Source organism: Juglans regia, chromosome 14 (assembly GCF_001411555.2).
Source record: "Juglans regia cultivar Chandler chromosome 14, Walnut 2.0, whole genome shotgun sequence".
Lineage (NCBI taxonomy): Eukaryota > Viridiplantae > Streptophyta > Magnoliopsida > Fagales > Juglandaceae > Juglans > Juglans regia.
In genome coordinates, this window is record NC_049914.1 from 4875930 (window position 1) to 4891509 (window position 15580).

Below are 15580 nucleotides of genomic sequence, written 5' to 3' on the forward strand. Positions count from 1 at the left end.
GCTTCAATTTGAACCCATGACTAAAATATAATAAATAGTTTACAATCATTTAATATCATATCATAAGATAATAAAAGAATAACGAGAAAAAATATTTTTGAGTATCGTTACTTGGATAACATATGTTCAACTACCCGTTTAACTTTACTATCTCTCTATCTTAATTAGCGTTGTAGTTATTATATTGGAGCTTTTTTTAATTGGGTATAGGGTATCTCACATCTTCTTACGTTGCTGTTTTAATTTAATACAATTTTAATTATCATAAATAAATAATCATATTTTCATAATTTTGTTTTAAAAATACTATCAACAAACAATATTTAAATGGTAACGTGGCACTACCATATGTCCACTCATGGCAGTGCCACGTCTGCCGTGAAATGGCGTTTCTGTCCCTTAATGATCCATTACAAATCAAATTGTGAGAGGAGAAATTGAGTTCTTTCTTGTTTATGTTATCGACAGGTGAAAGGATCACAACTTGGAACTTTGCCGGTGAAATTGTACAAGAGCTTCATGAAGGGAGGCAGTACTTAGCATTTCCAATGAAAAGATTAATACTTGGAACTTTGTAGTTAGAAGGCTTACAAATTCAAAGCAACCCCTTTTGAGTAAACTTTTGCTTTTAGTGAAGTAATGTCGGCAGAGGAGCTTTGAAATTATGCAGGAGTGAGTCTCGTCGCTGGGGTCATCAGATGCCGCCGGCGACGTTGTTGCTTATACTTCATATGAGGGGCGGAGCTGGAGTTTAACCTAACCCTTGTCTGCAAAGGAAATCTTTGCGCATATTTGAAGTTACTGAGAAAAAACTATTTAGAAAAAGGAAAATTGTTGAGACGTTGTGTATTCTTGGTGTTTTTCTTTTTACCGACAGATCTACAGAAATTATGAATTTTTTTTTAGTAACACTAGGTACAAACTCACAGAAATTATGATTTTTTTTTTTTAGTAACACTAGGTACAAACTCTAAGTATACAAGTTTTGTACAAAATCATTGTAAAAAGATTGACTGCATCAAGTTAAAATTAAAATTATTATTATTATTATTTTACCTTTTCATAGTAGGATCTATTTTTTGTTTTCAAATGTTATGTTAGAGACTTAGGTTGTATTTAAATAGTCAGGTGATCTCGGTGATCTCAAATATTTTGTAAATAGTAATAAAAAAAATAATGATAAATATTAAATAATAATAAATAATAATAAAAAATATGTGAAAAGTAATAATAAAATAGATTTACTATGCATCATACTATTTACTCTTACATCCCATACATATAACTTTTTTATAGAATGTAGAGATATTTTTCATAAGATATGAGGATGTTTTTCATAAAAGGTAGAGTGTGGAATGATGAATAGTAATTTATGAAAAAAAAAAATTTATAATAAAATAATAAATAATAGTTAATATTCTGTGAATACTTTATTATCTAAACTAGCCCTTAGACTTGTATAAATCATTACTCTTTCTACTGTTGCAGTAATGGGCTACAGGGAAATCTTCCTGTCTAACAGATTCTACTGAATATCATTCAATGTTGTCGGCCTAATGCTTTTTTCTGTAACTCCTCTGACTTCTGATCTTAATGTATTGCATGCTTGGGGGAAAAAAAATAACTTGGAAACGAAAACAGGTATAAAAATTACAACTGGAGATAGTAGGTCTAAACTATGAAAATCACAAAGTATGCAACAAAAGGAAGGCTAGGTGAGAATTCACCAGTCATAAGTCCAAGGCAATGAAAAAAAGTAAAAAAATCATGAGTTCTGGCTAGTATGCCAAATATTGAAGGAACACCTAAACATTGTATTGAAGAATGAAAGAAAGTAAAAACAAGGCTTCATTCTCCTATCAAAGATGCCCGATCTGTAGGTATAAGCAAGCATGTCAACAAGAAGGTGGAACTGCATCAATACAAACAGAGTAACGGGTACACTGGCCAAACAGATGATAGGATTGACAGTCCATGGTTGACTACGTAGCATAATTAAAAGAGCAGTAGAAAAGGCCATCATCATGGTTGCAATAGAGAAGAAGAGGGTAGAAAGGCCTATTATCATTCTTTTAGGCAAGGATTTGAGAAAATCTTCTTCAGCGTAATGTGATGTGACGATCGCCAAAAACATCAATACTGAAGCCGAGGAAGAAAAAAGCGACAGGAAATCAGTTATTATAAAGATCTTAAACAAGTTGTCATGTACGAATATTGGCAAGCCTGTATCTTGGTTATTACCACCTGGAACGATAAATACTGCTGCAAACATAATAGTGATAACGAGAGCACCTACTACCATACAAGAAGTTGATGAGTCCTTCATCCATTGTTCTCCTTCTTTCATCAAGTCCTTGTGGGTCTTTGTAAACAATTGTCTAGGAGTCAAACCATCTGCGTTCATAAAGTTTGTAATCGTTGGATTACAAAGGCTCTCCACCTCCTGTATTTGTTATACAAAATGTTTGAAAAAAATGCAAAGAAAAGTACCATTCAACAATTGAGAGACACTTTCATATAAAAAAATATATATAAAAAAAAAAAACCACACACACACACACACAATTGAGAAACACTTATATACTTAGAAAATTGAATAATAACATTTATAGTTCGAAAATCTTGTTAAACACTAAAACCTAATTCATGTTTAATATTTCCCATTTATTCACATGTAGCTGAAACATAAAACTCCCTCCCTTACTCTTTTTTCTTTCTTATTTTATTTTGTGTTTGTTTGCTTCTGTTCTTTTGCGCTAATCCATCTAAAATCCTATTTGCCAAGTGCACTTTTAACAGAATCACAGTTTGAAGGTGGTCTACAAAGTTGGGTGGCGATTCAAATGAGCAATTGGAACCCTACAAAATAGCTCACGCACCAATATTACTAATAATTTCCAAAAGTAGAATAATTCTATATTAATTAGTTCTATATTATTACACTTAATAAAATCTCAGGCCACTTAGATTTTGTTTACCTTTTGATCTATGACTTCACGTTCTTCGTTTATTTCAGGGGAAAAAAAGAAAATGAGTTTTAGGACATCTGTAATCTTTAACTATGATGATACGTTCCATAGATCTTGGCTAGGTGGATGACAAGAAATCTTACCACATGTGAGATGCAATTAATTAAAGAGAAGGAAGTTTTTTTTAAAGATTTATAGGGGCTACTATTTTTACTAGAAATGCTTTACAAACTGAAGTGTCATTAATTGAAAGTTAAAATAAAAGTAAGCCAAATCAAAGAGTAATGCTGATACAGTTTTAGGGTGTGTAAACCTGACGCACTTCCTTTAGAAAATAATGGGACCTACCATTAAAAAGTGGGTTTTTTCTCATGTGGGTCCCAGATTTACCTATATTTTTTAAAGGGAGTGTGCGTGACTTTTACACCATAGGATGTACAAATCATTTTTCCAAATCATATATTTATTACATTGGTAATGTGTCATCAATCACATCAAGTTTATAAGATTTTTTCATAAGAATTATAGTAAATGTATTTTTTTTCCCTATTTGAGTAAATGCAGATATGGAAATATCTCAACCACTTAGTTTGATTCTAACAGATTTAAGGAACTCCAGTAATAGTATGCGGCAAATGGCCAGAGCTATCTTGCCTTAAATTAAGACTTCTTTGACAACTAATTTTCAACTTTTGCTATTCTCATTTATTCTCTCTTTAAAAATCTCTAAAATTTGTAAGATGCGGTAAGTAAAGACAGTACACCCGAGAAACATGAAGTGTGAGAGCTGACCTTAAACCATTGTAGTTCTCTTTGCATCTGCAGAGCTGCACCTGGGATGTGATCAAGTGGAGTGAATTCTGTTAACATTGCTACCATATGTAATATGTTATTGCCAAAGATGTCTCTGTTAGCTGCCCACATGCTCGCCTGTCTGAAGCGGAATGTAGCGTAAAAAATATCAGCATGGCGATGTAGGGCAGCCAACATAACGATGCCTCTGTTTTCCGCATCACGGATATGCAAAAGTTTTGGATTTGCTGTCACTATTCCAACAACAATCTCAAGGATCCCTTCCCTCATAGCCCGGAATATTGCCGAATAAACACCACCATTTATCATGTCTTGATGATCTAAAGTTGATACCGCTTTGCACATGCAAGACACAAGTTCATAGGATCTGACATGGACCAACTTCATCTCATATAAATGCTTGAATCCTTTGTCAATATGGAAGCAATGTCAATTTTTCTGTATGAATCTATTAATAAACGACAAAATCAAACTAAGAATGAAAAGTTCAAGAATGTAACCAATAAATTATATTAATCAAAAGGATGCACTATACCCAAGAGGTTAAGGAGACTTGAAACTAGCTGGCGCAATAGAGCTCGCACTGGAAAGTAAAAGCAAATTTGCTCATCACAAATATACAATAGAAAATTAATACAAAAAACTAAAATAATTAAGTGATTTTTATTCAGATACACCCGAGAAATTTAAGCATATTCTTGTTAGTTGTTACTAAGGTCTCAAGCTCGGTAAGTAACAAGAAACTTCTTTGTAGAATCAGATAAATCTGCAAACTAGTCAATTTTACCAAAGACAATATGGCATTCAAGAGAAATAAGACCACTACCCATTCATCATCATTTATGGCAATTAATCAGTGAAGCTCTGAGACACATTGCTCTAGTTTTTTGCCTCATTTTGTCAATGGTCGTGGACCTGAAAACATTAAGTTGTATGACTAGATAAGATCATATGGCAGGGTTCCACGTACCCCTCCCCCAAGATCATGAGACAGATTAGGATCATGAGACAGACAGATTAGATCATAAAAACATGGTATGCCATGAAAAATTGTAATGGCAAAACTGGACTTATTGGTCAACCCATAGTTAATATTCAAGTATCTGCAGTTACTGCAAGCTGGCATATTTTTTGCTGAGTTGGACAGGTTTTGAACAGCTTGGCTAGCATTAGTAAGAGTTCTGCTGGTTAGCTTTTTGGCAAAATTAGTTACATTCTGTCTTATGAGCTGTAAAGAAAAGTTAGGCAACAACATACCTGATCCGATAGTTATTTCTTGATTGTTTTGAATGTTCAAACGAATCTCATCAGTTGTACGAGCTGGTGGAATGTGTATACCTTTTAGACAAAAACAGGCTGATGAGTTTGAAGTAACGATTTGGTAGCATTTTTAATGTATTTCACGCTGGAGCAATATTGTCTTACACCACACAAAAAATTAAATTAATGTACAGTGATACAAACACACACACACACACACAGATTGCAGAATGGGTTAAGGTTGTGTATGTGTGTATTTATTTATTTCTATTATGTTTAATGTTTGTTATGTTTCACAGGGTATCGATTTTTTTAAATCTTCGTGTCATCAAACCGGCAACACTACATTTGATTTTTTTTTAGCAGCCAAGTTTATTGGATATATCATCTAATGTACAAAACGAGGGAGAGGAAAACCTTACTATCAATCATACCCTAAAAACATGAGTAATGCTACTCATCATCCCAATTCTCATCATCCCATGATGTGGCATTAGATTATTGGAGACTATTTATTATATTTCACTTATGAACCTATCATCTACTGCCACATCATGAGATGATGAGAGGATGATAAAAAAAAAGGATGATGAATAGATTTATTCTAAAAACAGTGTAAATCATCTAAAAATTTGAAAACAGAAAATTAGTGAAGGAAAAGAGGAACAACAGAGTGTATCCTATTCCATATTTTCTTAGCCAAAGACTTTGATATTTCTCATGAATGACACCATGAAGGTGGTTTTCAAGGATGGTCCAGTGAGAGAACTGACATGAGAATAATGCAACAGCCACAAGATGTATTGAAAGTTATTACAGCGTAAGTGGCATTGGGTTAAGTTATTAGAAAAGTATATTTTTAGCTACTAGATTTTTTTTTTTTTATCGGTAAACAAAATTTTATTATTTTTAGCTACTAGATTAATTACTCCTTATGTGGAAATCCGTTATTTGACAATGTTAATGTAATCCTTGAAGAAATCAACTGGGTCCTAGATGTGAGCACACATTTCCAGAACAATGTAATGAAAAGCAAGAGAAGAGAAGGTGGTACTGACAGGAGTAGATCCATCTTTTCCAAAACACGAGCCGGGTTGCACCGGGGAATGCTTGAGGCATAGAAGCCAATACATACAGAGGGGTGAAATTGTCTCTGTCTGGTGCAAATGCCAAACGTGGCCAACCCTCCATTAAATGCACAGCAATATCTAATGTTGAACCATCGCGTACAAAAAACAATGAACAAAAGCAATTATGTTGCCAAGATATCAAATCATCAGAAATAACAGCCAATTAATTTATTATAAGTAAATAACAGCCAATTAATGGTAAGACAAGAAGCACTTCTTACCAAAAAGTCTGGTATAGATAGTGTGGTTTAAAAGTGTAGCACCATTGTGGCCTTTTTCTGGCCTTAGCTCTTCCAAAGGAGTGTGAAGATAGAGATAGCGAGCCAATTCTTTATGGCCATTCTCAACGGCGATAACAACCGGAATATCTTTCTGATTATTTCCAATGCTGACTAAGCTCTTGTTCTTTCTAATCATGCACTCTGCTATCTGGTAATTACCCTTAATAGCTGCATAAGCTAGTGCTGTATTACCGCCAGAATCTAGTATTGCCAAGTCTTCTTCCTTCATCATCTCCACCAACTTCTCCACTATATGTTCGTGTTCAGCAGCAACAGCAGTGTGAAGAGGCGTCTGGCCTGAAATATTTTCGATTATTGCTGTCTTTGCATTGGGGTGGAGCTTAAGGAAATTATTTGTAGCGTTCCAATCACCACTTCGAATAGCCTCAAGCAAGGCCGCATACTCAGAGAAGTCATTGTTCTGGTTGCCGTCCCTCCCTGCCATGGTTTAATTGTTCTCCTTATAGAATGAAAAAAGGTATACCATTCTGACATCAACATGCCAACCACAGAATTATCTTTTATGTTGATTTGAAGTTTTAGAATATGTAAATGACATTTGAATTAATTAGAACAGACAATGGGCAGCTCATACCATGTCAAGGCTAGCAAAAAGTATGTCGCAAACTAATAAGAGAAGGACAATTTCATTTGCACAAAGAGTTTTGCAAGCTGGTAAGGTGATTGATGTTGTACATAATCATTGATATTGTACTGAAACATTTGAACTCGGAAAAACCATGACTGCGGCTGGTTTTCAGTTCCATCGTATGATACCAAATATGTAATCAACCTATTAAAAACCAATTGAATAGTTACAATTTACAATGCAGCCAATAGAATCCATGTTTGAGCATGTTGAATCATTGATCATTTTTGTAAATGTATGTTAATCCATGCGGCAATATGTGTTGGCCAGCTAGATAAAATTTGCAGTTAAAAATAAACTACAGAGTGTCACCTGGGCTGGTTGATGAGTTTCCTACAACTTGATTAGCTGCATTTGGTGGTTGCTCTTGACCCTGTTTTCTATCTGGCGTGTTTGATGAGTTTGCAAGTTCAAACTCTGGGCTGACTCCTTGTGCGGGTTGCTCATACATTTTAGCCAATGTATCCCACAAAATCTTAGCAGAACTAATATCCTTGATCTGAGACAGTATGTCCATCCCACATGAAATTTGAATTCCATGTAAAGTTGCAGCATTCTTCTTCCTCCAAGCCTTGAAATCCACTGCATCATCTTCCGGTTTAGGAGGTTCCGTGGCTGTTTCGATAATTTCCCAAAGATCTTGAGCCAACAAATAGTTTTTTATGCAAGCACTCCAGTTCTCATAATTTTTGTTTCCAAGAACTTCAGGAACAATTGTTCCTGGAAGAATGGTTGTTGCCATGTGCTTAATCTGTCAAATTACAAAGTATGCATGCATGCTAGGTGAAATACAGAAAATAGATGCAGATATGGTATATATTTCATCTTTCAAAGTCAAGAAAAGCAGGTTGTGTTTTGTGCTTATAGGAAACTACTTTTGAAATATAATTCAAACCAAGTAAATTTTCAATATTGAGAGAAAAATGAATGAAGAGTGAAGTTGTGTTTAACATTATCTAAAGGAAAAACATAATCTTTGGTTTATTCTCTCTCTTTTTTTTTTCTTTTCTGCTTTGAACGTTTTGTTAGTTGGTAAAATACAGGTTCCTCATCTGCACACCTTCTTAGGATATTAATCTCACATGAATTATTCATGACTTGTTAGTCCTAATCCTACATGAGTTTGAAATCCCGCTTGTATTAATCTAACTTCTTATGCAAAGCTCATCCTACGTATTATATCTACCAAATTCAGTATAATATAGCCTTTCAACTCATCTCATCTAATCATTACAACATTTTCAAATTCTTACACAAAATACAATAAATAATTCAACTTTTTCAAATCTACAAAAAATATATTGTAACAATATTTTATTCAACTTTCATCTCATTTCAACGTACTATCCGAACCTCCACTGCCGGCCTAGGCTTCTAATATCGAACCACCTTAAATTCTTTACCTTCTCATCTTTTTTTCCTCCTCTCTCAAATTTTCTTGTTTTATTACTATTTGTTTATACTCTAGTCTATCACACCTAAAGCTGAAATCCTAATTACAACTGTGGCTCAACCTGTACAGCTTAGTCTAATTTCATTATGAAAAGCAAGGGAAAATCCTGTTTGCTTCCTGTTCGAGTTTGAAAGATTGGCGATAGAAAGAGAGGAAGACGCATGAGATCTAGGTCTCGAACAATGCATAGAGGCCGCTATTAGTGGCGAAGGGTGGGCTTCCGCACCGATGAGTGGGGACCGTCGATTGTGCGGAGGGGTGGAGCAAAAGGCGAGGGAGGTATCTAGTGGTGGGGCACGCGTATATCAACGGCGGATAAAAAGTCTAGATCTAACAATCATACGCCAAAACAAGGAAAAATAAGTTAATAACAGAGAAAGACAAAAAAAAAATTTGGCGTAGACTATCTATCGTTTCAGACCCTGGTCTATTCTTACTACATCATATCTGCTCTGCCTTTTGTACTCGACTTTAGTTTGTTCCAACTCTCCCAAACAAAGCTTTAGTTTGTTCAAAGCCACGCCAGGAGTGTACAGAAAAAGTAGAGAAAAAGAGCATGAATGTTTCTTTACGCAAAGCGATCAAATGAGGTTATGAGCTAGAAGTTGAAGACACTTCACTAAACAAATTAAGATCCGGAAAACGAAGTCATTACTTGCAGAGCGCCGGAGAATCGCCGCTTGTAAAACCAACTGTGCAGTAGCGGCCACAGGAGACGAGCTTGACTTGAAGATATGGTTATTCTGTTTTTTCTTTCTTTCTTCTGTACAGAAGAATTTCATTATCTAGAAAAGAAAAATAACTCAACTCACCTTCAATAACCTATTTTTTTCCGTAAATCTTCTCGATTCATCTCATTTTATTTTATCTAATTATTATAATTTTTATAAATTTTTATATAAAATAAAATAAATAATTTCACTTTTTTAAATTTTAAAATAAAAATAATATTAAAAAAATATTTTTTAATAATATTTTATTTAACTTTTAATTTTAATCTCAACTCAACTCATTTCATCTCATTTCATTTATGAAAACAAACGAGATATTATCGATGGATCTACTATTTTTTTAATTTTTTATAAAAAAAAATTTAAACTCATCTCAACTTACTTCATACATTTTAACCTAAAAATTTAAATCATCTCAACTTAAAAAAGCTAAACATATATCAATGAGATCGATAAAATATTACTATTTATAACTTAATTTAACTCATCTCAACATCTAACATAGCCCAAGTAAAGAGACAAGTATTATTATTTGAATTAAAAAACAACGTTTTATTAGGTAGTAGTTAGGAAGTATATATCATATTCATTTTAGATTTTGGTTAAGTGCAAGAGAAATTATGTGTACAAGTTTTAAATATATAAGTTCTATATAAGCATTTGTAAAAAAATAGATTCCACATAAAAAATGGATAAAAAAATTATTTTTTATTAGTGAAATCCACTTTTTACAAAATAGTTATATGTGACGTATGTATTTGAGATTTGTACCTAGCATTACTCTCCACGTAATATTGCATATGTTAATTAAGTCCATATTTATTTATTCTAAATTTTATTTGCCTTTAATATTCATGCCTTTATGCAATAGTAACCTAAAAAAAATGATTTTGGTTTATGATAAATGATTGTATCTTTGCATGTAGTTTTTTAAATATATAGTCTAATAATAATAATAATAAATAAATGTTGTATATGTTGTTGGTTTATGATAATCTACTGCCCTTAAAAAAAAACGATTATGTAGGTTTCAAATTGGAAAATGCTTGGCCAGGCCACCAAGAGGTGGTTTCGGGACATTTTTTTATTTTTTTTTATTTAATAATTAAAAAAATATTTTTTAATGATATTATAATTTTTTTTTAAATGTTTAAAGATATAAAAAAAAAATATATGAAAAAAATTAAAAAAGCAAAATGGCCTTATCTGGAGAACCCTTCAGACTACATCTATTTCAGATTTATCCATTTTTATAAAGGAGTGTGCGAGACTTATATAACCTAAAATTATAAATATCATTTCTCTTAATTTTAATGCTTATTTTTCAAAATTTTTATTGTTACGTTTATATTTTTATTGTTTAAAAAGTGGTTTTTGGCTTTGAATATATGGTCTGCAAAAGTACTACCAGGATTGATATGGCACATTGTTAAGGTTATAGATGTAAATGTCAGTTTTATTAAAACTAAGAAAATCAAAAGATCAAATTTAGGGTATGTTTGTATACTTGAAGTATTTAAAAATTTTGTGAATAATAATAAAATAGTTTAAGTAAAAATGTTTAATTGGATATTAAAAAATGAGAGGAAAAATAGAATACAGATATTAAATATTATTTTTTTTTTAGTATTATTTTTGTTTTGAAGTTTGTAAAAATTGTATTAATTTTTATATTTTATTTTGAAACTTGTAAAAATTGTATCATTTTTTATATTTGAATAATAATTAGGTAATGATTAGTTGAAAAAATTAAAAATTAAAAATTAAAAAATATTTTGTATTTAAATAATGATTAAAAATAAAATTACGATAAATTTTAAGAATTTTAAAAAATTCTGTAGCTACAAATACTCTCATTGACTCTGAATTCCGATAATCAAAGGAGTATCTGAAAAAAAAATTGAAGAAAGTCAGAACCAAATGAGTATTTATCTCTCAGCTTTTAATTGAAGCTTCAATGCAAATCAATGATAAGCGTCTTTATATATTACGGTTATTATATTATCTATGCGTATACATTTCTCTCTATTCGAATCATTAAAAGAAATGCTACAATTATAAAAAAAATGTTATAAAAATAAATTCGATTTTATATAATACATTAGATCTAATTTATAATAAAAATAACTTAATATACCACATCAAACTATGCCGTATTATAGGTTTATTTTGTGAGATTTATTTGTGATAAAGTAGTTTTTCTATGTCAAATAATTTCAATCCTCCTTATGCGCTTGTATCAAAAAATTTATGTTTAGTCATTTTTGCATATTATTTGCACACTAAAAAATTCATAACAATATTAAAAAATATTTTTTTAATAATTAAATAAAAAAATACAATAAAATAAAAAATAAAAAAATTTTAACCTAGTAGAAGAGTAATATTATTCTACTCTTTTATCTATGTTTTCACCTTTGCTTATTTTTCTTTCATCCTTGTCACCCCTTGTTTGTGTAGTACTGAAACTGAAAAAAATTCTAATTTTCAAGGATTTATGGGTAGCAAAAGCCACCAACTCTATGTATTCTTCTTTCCCTTCAAGTCCTCTAGCCATATGATACTAATGGTCGATATGGCCAAGCTATTCTTGTTGGATTGTATGTGGAAATTGGTCTGTGAGTAGAAAATTGAAAAACAGAGAGTTTGCTTGAGTCTCACGCGATAATAAGTTCAAGCGAGATACAAACCCTGATATTCGCTTAAGCCACACTTAACATCTCCAGTGGTATTGATTGTAATTTGTGTAAAGGAAAATGATAATATTACTCCCCATTTATTACTAATTTATTTCTCTTTTTATATTTGATTTTTTTTTAATTTTTAATTTTATTTAATAGTTAAGAAAGTGATTATTAATAAAATTATATATTTTTTAATTTTTTTAATGATTAAGGATGTTAAAAAAGATTTAAAAGAAAATAATAATAAATAAAAAAATACAACGTGAGTAGTAAAGGAGTAAACCGTTTAGAAGGTATCATTACCCTTGAGTAAATGATCTTGCAACCAGCTCATGTAGTGCATGTTGGGCGTGGTTTCGTCCTTTCCATGACAGAAATCTGCAAAATTAACACACGTGAGAGTGTCACGGAATCACGGACGTGACCCTCATTGATACATAAGGGAAGGATGAAACTAGCACAAAAAAAGTTCCCAAACCTAGCTAATACAACCAAATTATAGATGGTACCATGAATTGACATTCAATTATTTTCAAAACATCCACACTGCGGTCCAATTGAATTTAAGAACTTTTTTAGATATTGTAATATTATTTTTTAATTATTTAAATAAAAAAATATTTAAGTTAAGAATGAATTTCATAAACGTAAATTCATATATATATATATAGTTTGATGTGGTGCGTTAGATTCTAAAATTAATTTTATTATAAAATAGATATAATATATTATATAAAATCACCGCGTCGGTTTAAAAGTTTATTTTTGTGAATTTTTTTTGTGTATGTAATAATTTTTAATAATTAAATTATGATTAATAATTAATTTTGGTTTAGTATTTTTTTATTCTTCCATCCTATTAACAAAATATTGAGTCTGCAAGAATGTGTGGACAATGGAGGCCTGTTCCAAAGGTCGACTCTCACACGAACAGTGGCCAGAGACAATTTATGGGGACGTCATATCTTAAGCATTTTTCATGAATGGATTGTATCAAATCTAATCTTCCTTTTTCATATCTCAAAAATTTGATAAATAATTATAAATATTAATAATTACCTGACAATCTCGTGATGAGTAATACAATATCTCACTGTTTAGAGATTAAAAGAAGAATAAATATAGATTGAAGTTATTATTGAGAGTATCTATTTTATATATATGATGTGGTATCATCTAGATTACACATCTTTTTAAGTGAGTATTGTGAACAATCAGCTAGAAGCAGCCATACAATAAGTACAAAATGTACACTGCTATAATAGCTTCTCTCTAGTATTACTTTAATTATTTTATAACTTATATTATAATTAAGAGTTATAAAATAATTATGAGTTACATATTATTTTTTGTTGATTATGGAAAGTTTAAATAGTGAATTGAGATGTGATGAGTTTAGAAGAAAATTTAATAAAATATTATTATAATATTATTTTATTATAATAATATTATTTTCTTATTTAAAAAAAATTGAATTATTTATTATATTTTAAATAAAAATTTAAAAAAATTAATTATTTGATGAGATGCTTTTTGTCTCCAAATTTATTTGATTTTACTTCTATTTTTTTTTACCTCCAAGGACGTTGAAAATATTTTCCTTGCAATCAAAGCATTAACTGGTGCATGTTCCTCTACATATCCATCCCTATCAGATGCCGACGTTGATGCACCCACGTCATAAGATTATTTAAAAAAGGTAAAAAGTAAATCAAAAGTAGCTCGTTGTTGTCCCCGACTAATTGAACAAGAAAAAGCAGACCCCCATTTGAAACCGGCGGCAAACCAAGACCATGGCGTAGGGAAGTGCTGGTTCACAACATGGTCGACTTGCAGTGCAACAGTGTGACGTGTTTGCGGTAGCTAGGGGTGAAAACCGATGTCGTCACAGTGCGATTTCGCACCAACGGATTTCTCACATGTTTAGAACTGGCTTAAGGGGAAGCAAACCGACAGCCTCAATTTTGACATGATTTCGATTGGTTCGTCGATTTCGAGTCGGTGGTGCTATAAAGGAGAAAGGGAGGCAGAGCGGCAGGCTGTGAGGCTGTATGTGAGAGAGGAGATAGATTTTGAAGAAAGAATAAGAATCAGGAAGACAAATAAGAGGGAAGGCAGGGGGCGGAGTTATTAAATCCAAACAATGTCATTTTATATACGTATAATTAGGGGTGGCAATATGTGACACGACCCGTTAACCTAACACGAACACGATACGATAAAAGCGGGTTAGGGTTTAGCCTTAACGGGTTCGTGTCAAAACAGGTTGACCCGTTAAGACACGATTGCTTAACGGGTCACTAACGGGTCAACCCATTATAACCCGTTATGACCCGTTAAGAAAATTAAATTTACCTTTATACCCTTAGACCTAAAGGGTAGGGAGGACGCTCCACTTCCTTTTTCAAGTTCTAAATTTGTTTAGATTTGTGTTTTTAATTTTTTATTATATTTGAGATTGTAATATTAATATATATACATTGTATGTTTTGTCTATTACATTTGGGATGTAATTTTAATAATGAATATTATTATAAATTGTGTGGATCATATTTGTTTGGATTGTAATTTTAGACTTGTAGTTAGTTTTTTATTTTTTATAGATATTATTTATATTTAAATATTTATATAAAATCAATTAAGTCAAACGGGTCGTGTCGTGTCGTATCGTGTATGTCCAACCCATTAACGTAAACGGGTTGAAACGGAACGGGTCGTGTCGTGTTATGTCGTGTCAATTTATTTCTTATTCATTAATGGGTCATAACGGGTCGTGTCGTGTCGTGTCAACCCGTTATCTTATCGTGTCGTGTTCGGGTTTAGAATTTTGACACGAAATCCTTAACGGGTCGTGTTCGTGTTGACCCGTTAAGTGTAATGTACATACCTTGACACGACACGAACACGACCCGTTAACACGATTTGACACCCCTACGTATAATATAAAAAACATATATTATTGGCTGGTTCAGCAGTTGGAACTAGATTCGAACTGGCCAACGTCGATTTTACCATTTCTTGTCGTCGGCTGACTAGTTTTCTATCGGTTTCAAACTCTAGAGGTCAGTTCGCATTGGCAACGGCCAATCTAATCTGTTTATGTACAGCCCTAGCGGTAGCTAGGCTCGGTTGCTTCCGATGGAGGCTTGTAGTGATGCAGGTCATGCAAGGGTGGTTCAGGGAGGTTGGCAACGTTAAGGGCTTGTTTGTTGTGATTGTGCAGCCATGGAGGGCAAAGCCAAGGCTGGGTCAATGGTGGTTTTGCCCAGCCTTGACTTTGCCATGATGCTTGCGGGGTGTAGTTTGTTGTGATGTCTTGTTGAAACAACTACGTGTGGTAAGAATTGCTTGCGAACTTCTAATATTCAGTTGGAAATGGTATTCGACGACGTGAGGGACAGAGGGATGTGAGGGGGGTCTGTTTTTTTTTTTAGAAAAATGATACAATGCCTCATGAGTTTGTTCCTTCAATTTGACCGCTCATGTATTTATTTTATTTTATTAATTTTTTTCTTAATATTTAAAGAAGTGACTATTAATATATTAATGTATTTTTTAAATGTTTAAAAAATACAATTTACACTAAGGATAAATCCAACGGCCAAAGTAG

The 15580-nt window shown here is 32.2% G+C and overlaps 1 protein-coding gene across 1 annotated transcript; it reads right to left on the bottom strand.

Moving 5' to 3' along the window:
* Nucleotides 1-1625: 1625 nt before the first annotated feature.
* LOC109008504 lies at nt 1626-9337 on the bottom strand. Its single transcript, XM_018988614.2, has 8 exons — nt 9211-9337; nt 7415-7822; nt 6394-6891; nt 6101-6250; nt 5040-5120; nt 4318-4365; nt 3762-4189; nt 1626-2443 (listed from the first exon to the last, which is right to left on the bottom strand). The coding sequence occupies exons 1-8, from the start codon at nt 9335-9337 to the stop codon at nt 1766-1768; spliced, it is 2418 nt and encodes an 805-aa protein (XP_018844159.2). The 3' UTR covers nt 1626-1765.
* Between the last annotated feature and the right edge of the window lie 6243 nt (nt 9338-15580).